The 18,909-nt window shown below is 46.0% G+C and overlaps 1 protein-coding gene across 1 annotated transcript in view; it reads left to right on the forward strand.

Moving 5' to 3' along the window:
- Positions 1-18,909, forward strand: part of GRM7 (glutamate metabotropic receptor 7) — a 220,544-nt gene that overhangs the window by 194,852 nt on the left and 6,783 nt on the right. The window contains exon 9 of the mRNA XM_042880865.1: positions 53-299. Coding sequence (XP_042736799.1) covers positions 53-299 — 247 coding nt within the window. The remainder of the gene's footprint in view (positions 1-52; positions 300-18,909) is intronic.

Below are 18,909 nucleotides of genomic sequence, written 5' to 3' on the forward strand. Positions count from 1 at the left end.
GCCCGCTGCCCTGTCTGATCTGTAACAGTGCCTCATGTGTTCTGTCTCCTAGCTCTACATACAAACTACCACACTTACAATATCCATGAACCTAAGTGCTTCAGTGGCCCTGGGGATGCTTTACATGCCGAAAGTGTACATCATCATCTTCCACCCCGAGCTCAACGTGCAGAAGCGGAAGCGCAGCTTCAAGGCCGTGGTGACGGCCGCCACCATGTCGTCCCGGCTCTCACACAAGCCCAGCGACAGGCCCAACGGCGAGGCCAAGACGGAGCTCTGCGAGAACGTGGACCCCAACAGTGAGTACTCAGCTCTGCTTCGTGCCGTGCACGCGTTAGAGACCTTGAGCAGCGCCGGAGTCCTGAGGAATCCGTGCCGTTTGCCCTTTGCATTTAAAGACTTTTGATGGCTCAGCTTCGGTTTGTGCGAATTTCTCCCTTTCCTCCTCGCTTTTTGAGTCGTGCCGGTTGGCAGCACGTGAGGGAACCTCCTCCTTCCCCTCCTCTGTGCCAGCGCCCTCAGGTGCCGCAGCACCTCCAGCCTGTGCCACTGCAAACCCTGCAGGCTGGGAGGAGGGACAGGCACTGAGCTCACCGGGAGCCCCGTTAACCTGAGATACAGTTATGGCTCCTGCAAAGTTTCTTTGCCAGAATCTCACCATCCTTGAAGGCTCCCGTATACGGGCTTGATCCGGTCCTGTAAAATGCAAATTTTGTCATTGATTTAAAAGGAAAACAGATCAAAAAGATGCTGCCGATTTCCTCAATGCCTGTACTATGGTATACTGTAGCACAAAATTACATACTGAGGCCATCATATATTTGATTTCCATTTGAATCTGGAGGGAGCTGAGGAAAGAGACAGCTGCACAACTTTGTAGCATAGTGGAAAGGTTTGGGCACGTCTGCAGTTTTTATGAAAACCAGATCTGAATGTGGAGGAATGCCCTCTGCCTGCCCGTGATCCGTTTATCCATTTGCTGATGCAATTTCTGCCACTTCTTGTCTATTAAACTGCTGTCTGAATATCTGCCTCAAAGCAGAAACTCTGCTGTCAAAGCAAAGTGGGAGCAGCCAGCAAATTATTGTCACGGCACTTTTCCTCCCTGTATTCACCCCTGTGTGTTGTTTCTGCGGTGCCTTATCATGCAGGTATGCTCACTTGGTGGATGGATTGCCCCTGCCCTGCACCCGGCCCATGGCAGGGGTTGGAACTCTGATCTTTAAGGTCCCTTCCAACCCAATCCGCTCTATGATTCTATGAAACCATATTCTGACTGGAAAAAAAGAATCTGCCTTCAGAAACTTCAGAACTGTCTCACAGTTCTGGCAGAATCAAAAGGGAGCGAGGAAATGTTTCTAACAAATGAAGGACCGTATCATGCCTCCTCTGAGCAGAACCTTCACCGCTCAAGGAAATAAATCTACTTCTGTGTTAGGGTGTTGGTATTATATTTGGTATTGTAGCCAGAGTGGGAGCTGCAGAACACTGTGCTACACTGCATGGCTGTCAAAGGCTGCTAGGAAGCAGCCCTGCCCTTCCACCCCTAATTCTTCAGCTATGATGCTGGGGTTGAGCCCTCCTGCATAAGGAGCAGCTCCTCTGTGTGTTGTCTGGGGGGGAGGGGGGGGGGAAGGAGGAGGAAAGGTGAGGAGGGAAGCAGGCCCTGAGGGCTGATAGGAGAGAGTTGGATTCGCTGAACTGCGATGCACTGATGGCTGTGCAGGTCCAATGAGTTGGGGTGAGTTTCTCCTCCAGAAAAGAAAAAAAAGAAAAAAAAAATCTAAAAATTTGCACGTAAAGAGATAAAACATGCAAAAAGCAAAGAAAAAAAAGTTCTAATGGGGAAATGTTCAGTGTGGTAACAGAAGCGTTGCCCTGTGGGACTGCAGTTTGGGGGTTTCACACTCTTGGTTTCCCCTTCTGGTCTCATTCTCCTGAGCTGCATTTATTTGCTGTTTCCAGGCTTCGGAGGATTCTTTCCTCCCCTTCCCAAAATCAGTCACATTTTTCCCTGAAAGGAAATATTTTTATTAACCAGGACTCAGTTAAACCCCCGTATTTCCTATTAAAAATCATTTTTACACCCAGGGGCTGTATGCCAAGACGTGCTGTTAAGAGGCAGTAAGGGGTGGATTCCTCCCCTGCACAATGTGTGAGTTTCTGCCCTAAGAATCCCACCTTCCGGCCCAAGTTGTTGGCACTGCTGGGAAGTCTGTGCACAGTCTGCTGGGAGAGATGCCATCCCAGCTTTGAAATCGAAGTAGCTGACAGGAAAGGGCTTTCTGTGGTCTCCTTGGCTTACATATAGGACTCAGAAGAGTACACATTTGCTTGTAAGAGCTTGCCAGTCAGAATGTGTGCAGTTGTTAAATGGTTTTCTGCAGATCTTGGGCTTTTCAGTCTGTAACATTTGCAGAGAACGTTATCTTTTAAAACTTCTAATTAATTACACAGATACATGTGTCAACCTATGTTCATATTACATGGTGCACCTCCCACTGTTACGTCATCCCTTGCATGTATGTTGCTATATACTACTAGAAGATCAAATGAAATGCACTACTGCTGTACTTGAAGTAGCAGGGTACATTTTCCACCCCCACAGAGCACTGCTACATCTGATGGGAGCTTTGCATGGTGTTCAGTGGGATGTCAATCAGGCCCCTAATGAGACAACATTCTGTGTGTACATCTATGGGGCAGTTTGTTGAACACCTGAAATGAGTCTCTTTTTTGCTCTTTCAGAGTTGGCTGTGAGCCCCACTGCAAGCTGGGCTGGGGAGTGGGGGACATGGCCAGGGGTGGGCAGGGTCCCAGTGCTTAGGAGAGGTGGGCTCAAGCTGGGATTGCAGAGCCAGTATAGAAGAAGAAACCACACTAACGTGGCTGGAAAGCCACTGGAAATGCAGCAACCCCATGTCCTGCCCTGTTGGAGGAGCAAGGACCCATTGTGTTGCAGTTTTTGCTTCAGGATGTCTCAGAAGTGAGAAATTTCACCGGCTGAGCCCCCGAGCCCTGACCTGGGCTCCATGCTGAGTGGGTTACATTAAGGCCCCGCTTTTCAGTCTGGAACTTTGTCACTCTCTTAATCATTCCAGTTTTCCATTTGCCATGGGCACGCTTTTACTCATCCAACAGCTTTTTTCTGCTCATGCATGTTTGCCTCTGAAACGTTGCGCAGCAAAGTTGAGCAGAAACCGGGGGCACAGCAGCTCTGTCTGTGCAATGAGTGCATTCTGTGCTGTGTGTCCTTGGTGGATTTCTGTGCTGGGGCAGATGCTTCTCGTTGCGCCTGAAGCTGAGCTGGTAGTGGTGCTCCTGCTGGGCTCTGCGTTTGTTTCTGCTGCAACAGTGGTGTCAGACTCTGAGAAAACATTTGAACCTCCAACCCATACTTAACTTGTATTGAGATTTACATGTAATTATTCCTTCTCCTTAGCAACTTGCCTTAATTCATGGCTTTTCCAAACGCAGCAATGGGGAAATCAATTGTTCGGTAATAAGGAGGTTGTGCTTCTCATGGGCTGGACCAGCAGATCTTCCTGCTCACCATCTATGAGAGTGGCTGTGGACAAGTTCATTCTCATCTTCTGCTCTTTTGTGCTATGCTGATAAAGCCCTGAGGCCAAGAGATGTGTTGCACCCCACTGGTAAGTGCAGGCAACAGGAGGTGTGCAGCGTCTCTGTGGCAAAGCCGAGGACACCCATGTGGCAAAGAGCAGCTGGGAAGGAATGGCAGCATGCAGGAGGAGATGTGAGGAGTTTTGCTGAGATCTGGTGAGAAGCAGCGAAGGATTGAGTCCCTGTGTGCCAGCCATGAAGGTTAAGATTTGAACAGTTAGAAGGATCCGATTTTCAGCAGCACTGTAAGCCTGTGGGCATTCAAGTTAGCGGGAGCTTTGAGGACTCAATACGTACTCAAGCATCTTCAAAATGGTTTTATTTTTTTTTCCTTTCTCCTTCCCTTAGCATTAAATAGAAACTATTTGGCAGTTGATTCAATTTCCAGGAGTGAAGTGAAATCTCTGCCTGTTTTTCTAGAAACATTTCCATTTTAGAATATTGCTTTCCTGCTTGCTGCCACCTCCTAACTCTGACCAGCACGATGATGAGAACAGAGCACGTCAGCCCTTGTTTTTCTCCATGTGTTGGGAATGGACATTGACTTTGTCATCAGTAAAGTGTGAATAGTAAATGTGGGTTGCAAACATCTCTGCAGATGTACAAACACTGCTATGCAAATGCTGCCGTGCTGCGCTCTGCTCTGCTCGTGTATTCATCCGTGTTGATTCTTAACATCACTGACGTGACATTGCCTATTCCATTCTCTGACGGGAAGAAACTAAAACGCTTGTCAATGATGCTGAGGAAACCAAGAGTGAGCTCAGAGATGCAGAAGGACTGGGGAATGTTAAATGGAAACCAAAATGCTCTGGAGTTTGTTCAGGGGAGAGGAAAAAATTCAACCAGATCTGCTGTGCTGTGAGCAGCTGCTCTCATGCTCAGAGGTACCCGAACTTCTATGGACTGGTTCCTTTATTCCCAGCCCAGAGCTAATTTCATATATCAGTGTACTGCTCTCCTCTGAGCTTTTTGGTCAGATTAATATCATGGCTCCAATGACAGGGAAAAATTTGAAGAGTTTATTGTGAACAGATGCATTGTACATACCAATGTATTTACTTTTCCTGTAGACTGCATACCACCAGTAAGAAAGAGTGTTCAAAAGTCTGTTACTTGGTACACTCTTCCACCTACTGTATAGCTTTTGCCTGCTTTCCAAAAAGGTAAGGAAAAAATCTAGCTTACTATTACTTTATTCTCAAATAATTATTGTCTCACATGAATAAATGGGGAATGTGCATTAGTACAGCTATGTCAGAACAAGAGTCTGCCTTAAAAATTGTTCACACATCCTCTGCCAAAAGCACCCACGCAAAGGGTGCGCTGCAGGAAGGGCAGAGCAGAAGTGGGCAGTGCTCAGCCAGTGCTGCAGGAGGGCAGGAGCCTGGTGGGCCCTGCAGCCCCCATGGGATGTGGGTCCCAGGAAACCCTCTGGAGGCGTTTGGTCCTTTTTCACATTGTTTCAAGTACCTCTAAACCACCAAAATGTGATTATGGCAATCAGATCGAGCAGCTAACAGAATGCTTTTGGGGTTGCCTGGCAGTGTGGAAATAACAGATGTGGATGTGCAAGCACTCTTTTTACATTGTAAACTGCCCCAAAGTAAGTTTGCAAACTACTTTTTTTCCTTCACTGCGGGTGACTGCTTCTGAATAACCACAAGTGAACAATTTTTGAGGGCTGGCTTTTTCTAAGTGTTGTGACTGCCTGCGTGGTCATCTCTCGCACTGATGTCGTCTTTGTGACTCCATGAACCAGAAACTGCTGTTTTTCTAGTGAAATCAGGGGAACGAGAAGCTAACAGCCATTAATAATTACTTCTCATATCTGCAGCTGTGTGTGCTCATCCAGCTTTGCCTGCTCCTTTGAGGCTTTGGCCAGGTCTGAAAGGCACTGCCCTGGTTGCTGTGGTGCTGTGCAGTCAGGGCTAGAAGAAATTGCTGTATATACAGCTTTCAAAACCGTGTTGAGCTTATCCCTAATAGGTGGGAACTTGTATCAGCAAAGGTAGGAATGTTGCTAGAATTGAGTCACTGAGTCACAGGGCAAAAATAAAACCCGGCTCTAATAACCTTAGCTGGTGTAAATTGCCACAGCTCCAGTTTCAATTCAGCTTGAGTTCTTGTGAAGTGTTCAAATTGCTTTTTATGGTGTTTGAATCATGCCTGTTATTCTAACTTGCCCAGCTCTGGCAGAAAGCCTTATTTAAGGTGTGCTGCTCTGTGTGAGCATCAGAACGACTGGCTTAGCTGAGGGCTGAAGTCTGGAAGGTTGGTGGTTGGTGATGGGTGTTGAGGGAAATATGAGAGTAGTTGGAGGGGAGGAGGAAATGCTCAGAGTGCCATTGCAAATGTAATGTGAAAGAGTAAAAGGTGACCACGTGGAGGTGACATTGCTAAAGGAAGGAGAGCAAAACCATGAGAGACTGAATCTTGGGAGAAATCACCTTTTTGTGTAAAACCTTTGAAAAGTGTTTAAAATGTAAGGCATTAGGAGCCGATGTGTTTCCAAAAACAGGTTTTATAAAGATAAATGTAACATTGCCATATAATGCAAGGAACCGGTGTCTGCAGAGGCACACGTCGTTTTGCCATCCACGCCCTACAAAAGGCAGTTGGCCATTCAGATTCTTTGTTCAGGTTCTTTGTTCAGATGTTGAGATCTGCTCTATGCAGAGCCATGAAATCTGCCCGCTCTGCAGCAGTTCTGCATTGGGTGCTGTTCTCTGCTGCCCTCACGAATGCTCCTTTCCAGCTGGGCTGGCTGCTGGAGCTCTGCTCACTGTGTTTTGACTTGTTTTTCCAGTAATACAAAACAAAACAAAAAAGTCAAAGAACACGACGCTACATTAAAAGCGAAGCAGTGATATCGGGAAAACATCAACTTAGTTGTAAATTGACTTTATTTTGGTAGTAACATGTTTGTATGTCAGTATGGACATGGTGCTTAAATGCTGCTTGACTGTATCAATTTCTGCTACGTGCTGCATGGAACGATGTTTATAATGCTTTTAAACCATTTTCTTTGAGTGACAAATAGGACTTCTTTCCTGGTGAGACTGATTAAAATACAGGGCTTGAAAAACTCCATGCAGTCTGTGGGTCAGGAGGACAAATCGCCATCGCCCAAATGAGGCAGAGAAGCACAGAGTGCACAAGTGCTGCACTCCTGTCTGCAGCCCAGCCTGGTGCTCCTGCCAGCAAGGGCTGCGAGATGCTTACATGGAGCAGATGGACCCCTTCTGGTTCGTGCTGGGGTTCCCCCACCTCACCCTGTGTGCCAGTCTGGGAGAGCTGGGTGCTGCCTGTGGCCGGCTGGCCCATGGAGCAGCCTGCAAGTTCTGCAGGGCACTGCAGGCTCGACTGCACTTACCTCCCAGCACCTGTGCACACCCTCTTCTTCCCAAGGCTTTCTTCTGCTTTACAAGCTGTTTGGTTTTTTTTTTTGCTCAATTTGTATGTAGAGGAATTTCCATGGTGATTGCAAAGTGCTGGGATCGTTGGTGAGGTGTGTGCAGCACCGCGTTACGTGAAGGCATTACATTTCTCAGTTGTGCTTCTGGGATACATGTGCCATTGCTTAGACTGTGCAGTAATGAGGTGAGCCATGACGTGACTACAGACCAACCTGCTGGTGCTGCAAGAGGTAAACAGGTCAAGCAGCCCCTGGGCTGTGCAGGAAGCAACGTCCATGGGACCTGGCAGCTTCGTGTCCAAACTGCAGGTTGCTGCAGAGCTCATCCCGCCTTAGAGTGTGCAGCGGAGAGCCATTATTTTCTAGATTGAAGCACCATTTTCATTTTAAATCCCACTAGTTTCATCCCAAGAAATAGTGCTCTGTGTTTAACCTCACTTGAAGGATTTTCTGTTCAGTGCGACTGCTAAGAAATGAGAATACGCAGTGGAAATTGATAAGTGAAAGACTTTGACAGGTCTTCACTGCATTTATTTATATTCTAGAATAACTTACTGAGAAATAAACATTTATCATAGATTTCTCCTAGCCTTGATATGCTCGCTTTATAAGCAAGGCACAGTTGCATCCAAACAATCATCTTCTGTGCACTGGCTGCAGCACTCTGTCTGGAGGATGGATTCCAAATGATATGATTTCATGCCTGAGGGGCTCAGGCACCAAATGCATGAGCAAATTAACCTCCTTATTTAGCAAGTTTTTCAGGTAAAGTTGGTTTTTTCACCCCCTGCTGAGAAGGATCTGTTCTTGAATAACACAGCCTTCCCCCATTTCTTGTAGCTGAGGAAAATAAGCATTCTGAGTTGGGGGTTATAAGTTGCTTCCTCTGCAGCAGCTTTGCAGTTTGGTTTCAGTTACTTTTTATTGTAAAGCCTGAGCGTTTTTCCTGCCGTTCTTAACTGATCCTTGAGCTGCTCTTTTCTTTTGGTTTGGACTTGGCACAAGGAGCTGGGCAATAAATGGGACATGAGGAACATCTCTTGCACCTCAGCTGCATCGCTGCAGAGTCAGGGCCGGTGTGACTCCTGCTGGGCACTGCTGTCTGTCGGATGGTCCTTCAAACCATGGCCAGGCTTTGTCTGCTCCCGTTTGGGAGCAAGTTGCAGCAATGGTGGCATTTGTGAAAGACTCAACAAGAATGTTTCTTTTTGTAACAGATTGAATTGTCGTTTGCATTTAACAAAGTTTAGAATCTTTTAAATATTATCGATGTTAATTCTTATTTTTATGCATCTTTGAATAAGATGGGTTTTCTGCTGTTGTGCCACACTGCAGACTACAGGAGATTTTTTTTATTTTCCATTTCCTACAGCTCAGAAATGATTTTTCTCCCTCTTCTCACAATCAGTACGTACTGTTTTTGCTGAGCAGCCTCTGGAGCGGTCAGGACCTGTTGCAGACATGCCTGTGGTCAAGAGATGAAAGCAGGGCTCTTTATCCAGCCCTCATGCTCCCATACTTTTGCAAATTCCGGCTAGGAACCGAAATGGAGGTATTTCAGAAATTACTTATGTATAGCACTTATTTTCTGAGCCCAGCTACGTCCAATGTGGTTCCCTCTTTAATAAAGAAAAAGAAGCAGAACTTCTGTCTAAGAACATACCTTCTTCCCCATCCTTCACCACCCCACAATTTGCGTTTATGCATTCCGTCTGCATTACAATTTTTACCCATCTCTCAAGCTCTCAATATCGATTTGAATCAATGTTTTCCTTCAGGTTTCATACATCCGTGGCAGCTTCTTGCTGCCCAGCAGCCAGGCCATGCCAGGAATTATTCTGTCTCTAAACGCCTTATGAGCTGTACAAGTGATTTTGCAATTATTCTCCTCAGCAGTGCAAAGTTGGACTCCTCTCATGATGTTTCAAGATTTGAAGGGTATCCATTGCGGTGAATAACTATTTCTTTTGCCACCACCACAGTTCGTATGGCTGAGAGAAGTCTGAGTTATTTAAAGCTTTCCTTTAAAACCTCTCAGAAATAAATCTGATGCAACTAGACCTTGACCAAGGCTTGAAGGCAGGTCTGGGGAAGCCAAGTTTTGTCTTTTTGGCTTCAAGCACTGTTGGACTTGAGTTACTTACAAGATTTATTTTGCTTACTGCTATCATGCGGGCAGGAAATCTTGCTGGAGAAGCTGTGTGTATGGCACTACAGAGCAGGAAGGAGCCGTGGGATGCTGGGATCCTGCAGCACCCAGGTGGGCACAAAGCCTGCAGCCCATAGCAGGCCCTCCTGTTTGCATGCACAAGGACCAGGCCCGTCCTGTGATGCTGCAGAATACCTGGTGCTGGTGATGTGCTTTCATATATCCACTCTGTTGCATGCTCCCAAAGGGATGTTTTACAGGCTGTCTCATGCCTTTTATGATACAAGGCTGCAAACAGGTGAGGTGTTGGTCTGTTTCTGCAGAAAAATGATGGAATCCTTTAAGTACTTAAATAATGACCCTGTAGTGTGAGGTTTGAACAGTGCTCGTTGTACATGTTATTCTTGACTGTAGATGCTTTGATTATGACAAATGTAGATAGCTGATAGATATCTTTGAGACACAGATGAGCATTAATTCTTTTATTAGCATTAGCATTCCTCTTCTGTTCCATTCTTTGTCCTTTTCTGTGATCTCTTCTTCCAGGAAATCTGGAAGAGGAGCCAGCTGCAGATTCTGCGTGTACACTGCTGTAGCTCCTGGCCCAGTCCCACTCTCACTTCTTGCCTGACAAACCCTTAGCAGTGCTGAGTTATCCCTTTGGCTCATCCTCACATCCTCTCTGGGAGAATTTTTCAAATTCCTAAGCCATAATATCGGTGAAATACAAGGATGTTTGGCTCTCTTGTCATCCATACAGTTATAATGAATCTCCCCTCCTGAGGAGGGTGGATGTCAGCAGGCCAGCCCTGCCTTGCTGCTGCTCTCACATGGTAGCTGCTGCACTCCCATCCTCACATCCATGTTAATGAGGCGTCAAAAGAAAGAGAAGCAGGATTATGAGATAAGGCTGGACGTTCTCAGCCCAATCTGTCTGAAAGCACTGCGATTGCCCTCGGCTGGGACCGGGAATGTTTGAGCCCTGATACGTTTCTCCCCCCCCCAAGCGATGGGAAGCGTTACAATAGCATGTAGAGCTTTTGGGATGGCTGCTCCTGGAAGTGTTGCTTCTGCTGTGAATGCAGTGCAACTGTTGCCAACAGCTGCCTGTTTGTGACCTCAGTGCAAAACACGACTGGATACAAAGGCCCAAAGTAGCAGGAAAAGAGATTTTAGGAGAGAGCAGATAACAGCCAGTAAGTGGAAGATGGAAGGAGGTATCTGCTGAGCTTTGTGCTCTGTTGTGGCTTCAGAGAAAGCAAGGAAGCTGAATTTGAGACTTTCCGATTTAGAACCTTTGCATATTTTCTTGATCTGATTTGCAATTGGTGATTTTTGAGGACCATATATTTGTTTTGCAGCCATTTCAGTTTGTCCACCGTTATTGCAGTGCACTGATTGCATTGCTATTCACACAGGGCCGGATAACAGAGCCGGGGGGTCAGGGCCTGCGATGCAGAGAGGGCAGTAAGGACAGGCCTTCAGGATGCTGGAGATGCAGAGCCTTGGGGTTGTTTCTAATGGGCTGTGAAGTGCAGCAACAGTGCTTAAATTTGCTGCTCGGTGGCCGTTCTGTGCTGTAACTCAGCTACCTGCAGCTCCGTGGTCCCGCTGGGGGATTTCTTCACTCACACACTTCGTTGTGCCCAGCTCTGGCCAATGGCAGCCAGTAGCACACCCCTGGGACACACATTTATCCTCCCGTTTGCCAAGGAAAGATGTTTTTCCTCTTTTTCTTCTCCTTAACAAATTCTGTGCTGAATTAAAACAGCCGTGAAGCAGCCCTGCTTCTGTTCCTGCGAAATGGTTTGCAGCCATCAGCACCACAGCAGCTGTCACATGCTGTGGGAGGGAAGGACGGTGATGTGAATTATTTTAAGGGCATCTAACATCTGGTTTAGAAGTGAGCGACTTCCATTTGTGATGAAATCTATATGGATGATAAGGTTAGGTGTATTAACCTGCATTAAATGAGTGACTTAAATTGTTTTCCCCTCTGGTATAAGGAGGTCTGTTCATAGCTGTTGCTGAAGGAACAGGATCGAGTGGATGTGGCAGAGGAGTTCTGTCAACAAAAGTCCTCATGAGCTGAGCTGCTGTGAGGGCACTTCCTCCATCACCCTCCCCATAGAAAGAGAGCAGAGGGCAGATGGGTGCGTGGGGCTGGCAGGGCGGGATGCAGGCAGTGCAGGGCTGCCTACAGGAGCTGAGAGAAAGGCTCTGCTCTGGGCTTGCCTCCTGTGAGTCCCCACGGGGCCCTGCTGGCTTTGCTGCTGGAGATGTCAGCTGAGCTGGAAGCAGAGCCTCAGGCTCCTTACAGCCCATGCTCACCAAAACAAGGAGTCCCATCTGTGACAGGACTGTAAGTGCTGCCAAGTAGCTCAGTGGTTTCTTACACCAAAGCCCTGGCTGTGGACAGGAGATTCCAACCAGGAATGCGAGGAAGCCCCGTCTGTGGGACAGCTGTGCCTCCTTGTTTGGTTTGCACCAAGTCCATCAGGCACTGTATGGGGTGTGTGCTGCAGCGTTCTTCTTTGAGACAGATGTCCTTCTCATGTGCAGGTCTGTCTGGATCCTTTGTAAGAAGTATTTTTACTAACCTCAGCCATGCTTTTAGTCCTTATTGGTTGTCGTCTTGTTTATATTGCAAACAATTAGTCGCTTCAATTCCGTGTCAGATTTTTGTACTGCTTTACAGTGTAAGCCATGCGTGATGGAGGCACTTAGGCTCTGAGATTCAGTGATGCTCATATCAGTTACAAATGCTTGTGAGCACAAGTCTGACCCAGATCTTGCCAGATAAACTGAAAGATAACCTTAAGAATTGCTTTCAGCGTTCATTTTCCTTTGCATGTTTGTTGTGGTTTGACCCTGCGGTTGCTCAGCGCCTCACAGCCACTCGTGGGAGGGGCAGAGAATCAGGGGGAATAAACCAAATACCCATGTTTGTGATAGCTGCCATTCCTCTGGTTGAGGAACCGCCATCAAAAGTTCCTGGTTTGGTTCCATGACACGCAGGTAGCATTACCCAAGCAGGTTCCTGCGTGCAGCTGTGTATCTTTGGTGTTTTTACTCAAGCCTTGATGGATATTGTCATCCTTGGGAAAAACAAAGCCGTGCAGAATTTCAGCACGGCGCCTGGAAGTGGTACTGCTGATGAACTGGAGGAGCACGTGAGTAAAAAGAATGTAAGGCAGAGCTGAGTGTTTGTCACTGGCACTGAACTGTGCTGTAAAATGAGATAGATATTATTTTATGTTGACACAGATAGCAAACAGAGAATAGATTTGTGCAGAAGGGGCCTGGTTTTGTTTGTGTTTTTGGGGCCTGTAAGAAAAACAAATAAATAGCATATGAGAAATCGGTCTTTCTCAGTGCATCTCTCATATTGCAAATATGCACCGGTTTCACATCCAGCATCTCTGCCAAGCAGTGGTGTTTTTTCTCTTTATTAGCTTCAGGGAAGGAAATGTGTGTGTCTCTTTCCAGCAACATATGCTGATACATTAAAGAGGAGAGCATCCTTTTCTTCAAGAAAATCAGTGTTTTGAGCTTGCGATGAGTTCATCTGTTCTGAACTCTGACAGTAAAGGAAAAGGAGGTATGTTTGCTTTCCAGCCATGGTCATAAAGAGGAAGAGAATTAGACTCATATCTAAATACATGTAAATGCCCATGAAACACAACTGAAACACAAAATAGAAAAGAAAGGTGTTCCATCCCTGGGATCTGTGGTTCTGCTCAGTGACTGCTCTGTAACAGCACTGAGGCTTACCTGGGGGACATCTGGCACTGCATCAAGGGAGACGTCTGCTCTTGCAGCTCTGTGGAGAACAGGGGGAAATAGTTGCCATAGTTACACCCCTTGTCACGATGCTTATCGTGTCGGCAGAATAAAGAGCCCTGTATTAAATCTGCGCTCCTGCTAATATCAGCTGTTAAACATTTTCGAGATATTTGAAATCAAGACTTTCTGAGAAAGAAAAAAAAAAAAAGAAAACGTTGATTGCAGCGAAATGGTGCTGTTGAGCCTTGCAGCTCAAAACATAATTTTGTCAGACATTTGGTATTACAGAATTATACAGCATGAATAAATATCCCAGTGAACTTAGCCTCTTTGCACTTCATGAATATCCTTGGTTTTTCTGTGAAGCTGTTTGCTACTTGCAGCTCCCTGCCAGGTGGCTGGAGCAGGGCAAAGCAAAGCAAAGGAAGGCAGGGGCACGCGGTGCTTTTGCACTGTACTGCAGTCATTCAGAGCTCCCATGCAGGATGAACGGTGCTGTGTGTGTGTGCCCTCTTTTGCTTTCCAGTGCAGATACCCAGACATCCAGGCAGACTAACAAGCACACACACATGCATTCTTTGTGAAACCATCAAGGTATATGTACGTATTTCCCATGCCAAGAGGCCTGTGGTTTAACAAGGTTAAATTCGTGTGTTTTAAGCTGGCGTGCCGAATCCTAAAGCATTAAGGGGATATTATTTAAAGTGCTGTGTTGTGTTTTTCTCCATGTGTAGGGTTGCCTCAGTTGGTCTGTCTTGATCCACTGCCTGCTTTCCTTGCCATGCCCATCAGGCAGGGCTGTGTTTGCTGAGGAACGCGCATGATGGGCAGCTCATTGATGGGGAGATTGACTTGAGCCAAAATCCAAACTCAGCGAAACTTTTCTCATCGGTGTCACCCTATTTTCATTTTTCTGTCAAAAAAGCAGTTTGCATTTCCAGATCTTGGATTGGGTTTTGACTCCCTGAGCACCTGAGCTGTACGGTGGAAATGGATTGCTTTGTATGAACCCTGGGCCATGCAAGGCTTCCGTCTGCCTGCAGAAGGACACGTCTGCTGTGCTGAAGGCTGCGTGGGGCATAGGGCACGGGAAGGCAGGAGGAGAGCTGGGAAGGTTAGAGCAGGTAATGGAGTCCTTTGTAAAGAGTAAACACCGCTGTACTTTCACTCAGTGTGAAACCCATTATTGGGTACAGGTTTCTTTAGGAAAAATAAGTGCATGTTGTTCAATCCTACATTCCTCTTGTTTAGCAACTGCGCAGCATTCTGATTTGCTTGATCTTTATTAAGTACAGTGATTAATTACAAAAGTATTTTCAGCAGTTTGATCATTGAACGAATCTGAGTTGCTGCACGTGTAGAGCTGTATTTACTGACTGTGACAGTAAGAAAGAAAATGGTTAGCATGGAGAAGTGCTGAGGTTTCCAGGATGGGGACTGACTGGAAAATGGTGCTTCCTAGGCAAGAGTGCCAGAAATGTTCCTTCTGGGCAGGACAGAATGGTCTGTGTAGGAACCAGCTGGAACAGCATCAGGAAGAAAGGCGGCAGAGAGGAATCATTTCTTGCAGCACCAACTCAGGGCTCCTTTGAGACATTTTAGAGGATCACTCAGGTCATAGTTTTAATTATGTTTCATGCAAACTGTTTTCACATTCGGCTTTAACAGCTCTCAGCAGAGCCTGGCTTTCCAGGTGAGATAACCAAAGTACTATTAATTGCTTTGTTTTAAGCAGGTGAAAATAATTTGCTACTATTCATTATCTTTCTAGTCAACAGCATTCAAACAGAAGCATTTCACTTGTAGCTGAAATTAGTATGTTTTCTGTACTGTCAGCTCCAATTAAAGAGTGATGCAAATCAGTTTTGTTGCTTCCCTGCCACCGTCTCATAAAGATTTGGAAGTCCGTTTCCTAAGCTCCTGTTTGCTCTGTGCTGGGGCAGTGCTGCCAGCAGAGCAGTGCTGGGAACGTGGTGGTAGGAAGTTTCAGGCAGTGAGCGCTGCCTGGGAGCAGCTCTGCCCTATCTGCACAGGTCAGGGGTGCTGCTCCCTGACCCCATCCCTTTGCTGCATCTCCCATCTTAAGTGCATTGATGCTGCAGCGAGTCGTGACTGCTCTTCCTGCAAGGTCTTCTTAAAGCCTCTCTGCAATCTTTCATTTGCTGGAAACGTTGATAAGGCTTTCTGCTGTTTATTCTTTGATCCCAGAGCCCAGTATTGCAGACGCTTTCAAACCTCACCTGACCCAGAAGTTTTTATCTGCAAAGCTGAACAAGTAGGAGATAGGAGACAGGTGCTGCCAAACATGCTCAAGATTGATGCTCTTCGGTGGTACAATATTTTGTTGGTTTGTGCTTTTATTTAGGAGGATAAAACTAATCCTCTTTTATTGCAATGTTATTACCTGACTCAAAATCTCAGTCTTACAGGCATCTTTCTGGCAAAAACATGATGCTTTCTCAAGCTGTAAATGTTATTTGTCGGGCTCTGTTCTTTGACACAAAGTCATGTTTTCCTCTAACAGCTCAGATGGGAAAATTAACATTGACAGCAGCCTCTGAGTCTGTCTCTGAAGGCATCTGCCTTAATAATATCTTGCAAAGTAGTCAAAGGTGTGGCTGATAAAAATTATCTTTTAGCACAGTCCTGAGGAGGCTGAAAGCAGTGTCTGTCACTGCAGGTAGTTTAGATCATCTTTCCAGCTCAACAAAAGGAGTTTATTGACTCTGACAGAGTTATCAGCATAAGCAGTTCAGAAGCAGAGAAATAAATGACATGCTTTTGTGTGTTTCCATAGAACTATCACTTCCATTGGTAAATATTCATAAATGATTATGTTCTCTTACCGTTGCAAAGGGGGAATTTGTCTCTCATCTTCCATTTATAGCCTATTTTTAGATCTGATCAGAATTAATACAGGTACGTGTCTTTATAATATTCTTCAGAGCAGTGAATTTCCTGTAGCACTCAGCATTACTGGTGCTGTATGCACATCTCCTGTCAGGCCATTGCACTTTGTGCTCCTCAGCAGCATCTGGAGCAGGAAGGACAGCTGTCCTGCAGTGCTGCTGGGGGTTTGGCTGCAGGGAGGATGGCTGTGGGTTTGATACAGAACAGCATGAGAAACACAGAAGTTCTCCCTTTGTCCAGGTGGAAAGATGCTATAGAAACCCTGTCAGAAGGCAATAACTTTATACTGTATTGTAAACTTCTCTTGTGAGCAACCCTGACTTTGCTGGAACCAGCAGGTGCTTTCCCCATAACTCTGCATGAGCAGGATTTCAGCCACAGAGGGCAGCGCTGCTCTGGCCTGTAGAGGTGGAACTTGAGAGTGGAGTTCACCATTAAGCCGTCATAAAAATGAGCCGTGTATGGTCTGTGCCACGTTCTGTTGGGTTTTTTCCTTGCTCGTCTTTGCACAGTTTGCATTTGCTGTCCAGAGGGCAAAGTTAGGGAAGAGTAAGGGCTGCCCTTCGTCATTAGACAAAACTACCAAGCACGTCCCCTTGTATTACTTTCCCCTTGTGCTGGGGAGCTGTGACTTCAAAGTCAGCGTGCGAGAGACGTGTCATCGTTTACCCGATGCACCGCATGAAAATGTGCCTGACTTTCAGGTACGTGATTCAATCTTTGCTTTTGCTCACGAGGAGAGTGCCAAGAGCAATGGTGCGTACTGACGTAGCAAACTATCTTTACATCATTTCGTGGGTTTTGCAGTGATCAGTGTGAAAAGCACCTCATCCTTTCTGGGATTCGCTCGGTAAAGCCTTCTTCACCGAAATTAATGGGCATTATTCAGAATTTTCCAACTCTGTACTGTGTGGCAAGCATCCATCTAATACAGCTGCTTTCTCTACGTTGGCTGAGCTTAGAATCTTCATGTCCCTATCAAGAAAAAAATTCCAGAGCCCATTGGTCTCAATCTAATACATCTGCAGAACAACAATGCAAACACATTTTATCTACTCAAACTCTTACAAACCATCTTAGGCTATAAAAATACCAGGTCATTTCCACTTTGGCCTGAGCTGATTTCCTCTTGCTTTGCCATTGTCTCACCCAAGAGCTGTCGTTATTATTCTTCCTATCAGATACATTTTCTATTCTCACCAAAAAAAAGAAAAAAAGATGAACTGAAACCCTACACCTCTGGTAGCAGTTAGTACTTGAAATCCTTATAGGCTAAATGGACTTCTGCTTAAAGAAAACCCCTCTTCAAATCCCAGTGTGCTCTGGGGAACTGGCAAGGTCGTACTTTTCTTCCTATTAAATCCTTCTGGGAACTTCAAAGCAATCCTAGTTAAAAGAATCCATTATAGTGGATATTTGTAATTGTTACTTATGGCCCTGGCACTACGCGCTACGATATTTTGCCAGTCCCCTGGGCACAAGGCTCACTTGAAGTGCAGCTATATAATCCACTCCGCCAGCCGTGCAGCCTGAGTTTGCCTGGGGGCTGTATAATACACAGGGTAAATATCCATTGCTGAAAGGGCTAATAAGAAAAAAGCCTTGAAGGAAGCATGTAGCCCTGGTTAGAATGCGACACGTTTAGGTGTGGAATAAATTTGTGTAAACAGGAATGTGTGAACATTCTTCATACAGAAATATGCACGCTGCATTGAGCCAACCCTGCTGTGTGCGTTACGTTTGTATGCATATGCATAAGTGTAATTATTCTAATAATTGGAAGTAATTGTTTCATTATTAATTGCATTCTGAAAGCAGCGGAGGTGAACCAGGTGAATCCACTTTATCAAATGTATGTAAAACAGCTCAGAAGTGCAAGATTGCTTAGGCTATTCCTCTGATTGTGCTCTGCTGACATTAATCACTTATTCATCATTCCTGGGCATTAGCATTCACCTTGTGATTTCCTTTGGACGTAGGAGCTTATAAACATTACCACCATTCTGCAGATTGGAAGTGAGACTGGGGTGGCAGTGGTGATGCAGCTGGGTGGGCTGGCTGGACGTCTGGCTTGCAGCATCCTGCTGGAGCTGCAGAGCTGAGCCAGAAGAGAAGCTGGCCTTGTCCTTCTGAATTACTGTCGGGGGAGGCTTGTTTGGTGGCTTTGCTGTTGGTTGCTTTTGAAGCATTTGGTGTTTTTGTGACCCCTCGTTAGTACATGGCTACACAAGGTAAAATTCGTTGATGTTGTCCAATCTGACTTGTAGTGATTTCAGGCAGCGTTAAGATTTTCTTCACCACTTCCCATGCCATCAGGTGAACTCTCAGCACTGAATTCCATGCTCGCATGTGTTCCTAGCAGCAACAGGTGAATGAATTTCAACCGTGGGCTACTTAAAAGGCTACTTACTTTTGCTTCCCAAGAGACGGTGATCTCACTCTTATATTCCTCACCCAGCTGGGTTCTGCTCAAAGCACTCAGACCAACCCTGGCACGTTGGTGGAGTGCCTGGAGCAAATGTGTCTGCAGGTACCCACGTGGTGATCTTCAACGTCCTGAAGGACGCAGTGAGTGGCTTCGGGAGCAGTAGTTTTGTTATTGTCACCTATCAGCTACTCATAATTAATTTAAAGAAGTTTGTTTCAGAAACTTTATTGCATGTTTTTACACAGTTTTTGTGCATGTGGGTTTGGGTTGGTTTTCTTTCACAAGCTGTTTGCTTTATATGGATATATGAGAAAAAGGCAAGACTCTCATCTTCCCAGCTACATAAATGTGTTTTCTCTCTCCCTGCTAGCAGGAGTCTCGCAGATAACACTTTGTATGTGAAGCAGCAGGAACACCTCCTCTGCATGCCAACCTGCTGCAGGCAGCCCTGCCTCCTCTGCAGTGTGCAGGCAGGGCTGAGGAGGGCAGTTTTTCCAGCCTTATTTTGCATGCGTCTTCCAACCTAATGAACCTCAGCAAAGCCAAATCGAATACCATAATGGCACCGGAAAGTGTTTGTTAGCAAAACTCATC

The sequence above is a fragment of the Lagopus leucura genome, unplaced genomic scaffold (assembly GCF_019238085.1).
Source record: "Lagopus leucura isolate 7727_CA_CO unplaced genomic scaffold, USGS_WTPT01 Super-Scaffold_100028, whole genome shotgun sequence".
NCBI lineage: Eukaryota > Metazoa > Chordata > Aves > Galliformes > Phasianidae > Lagopus > Lagopus leucura.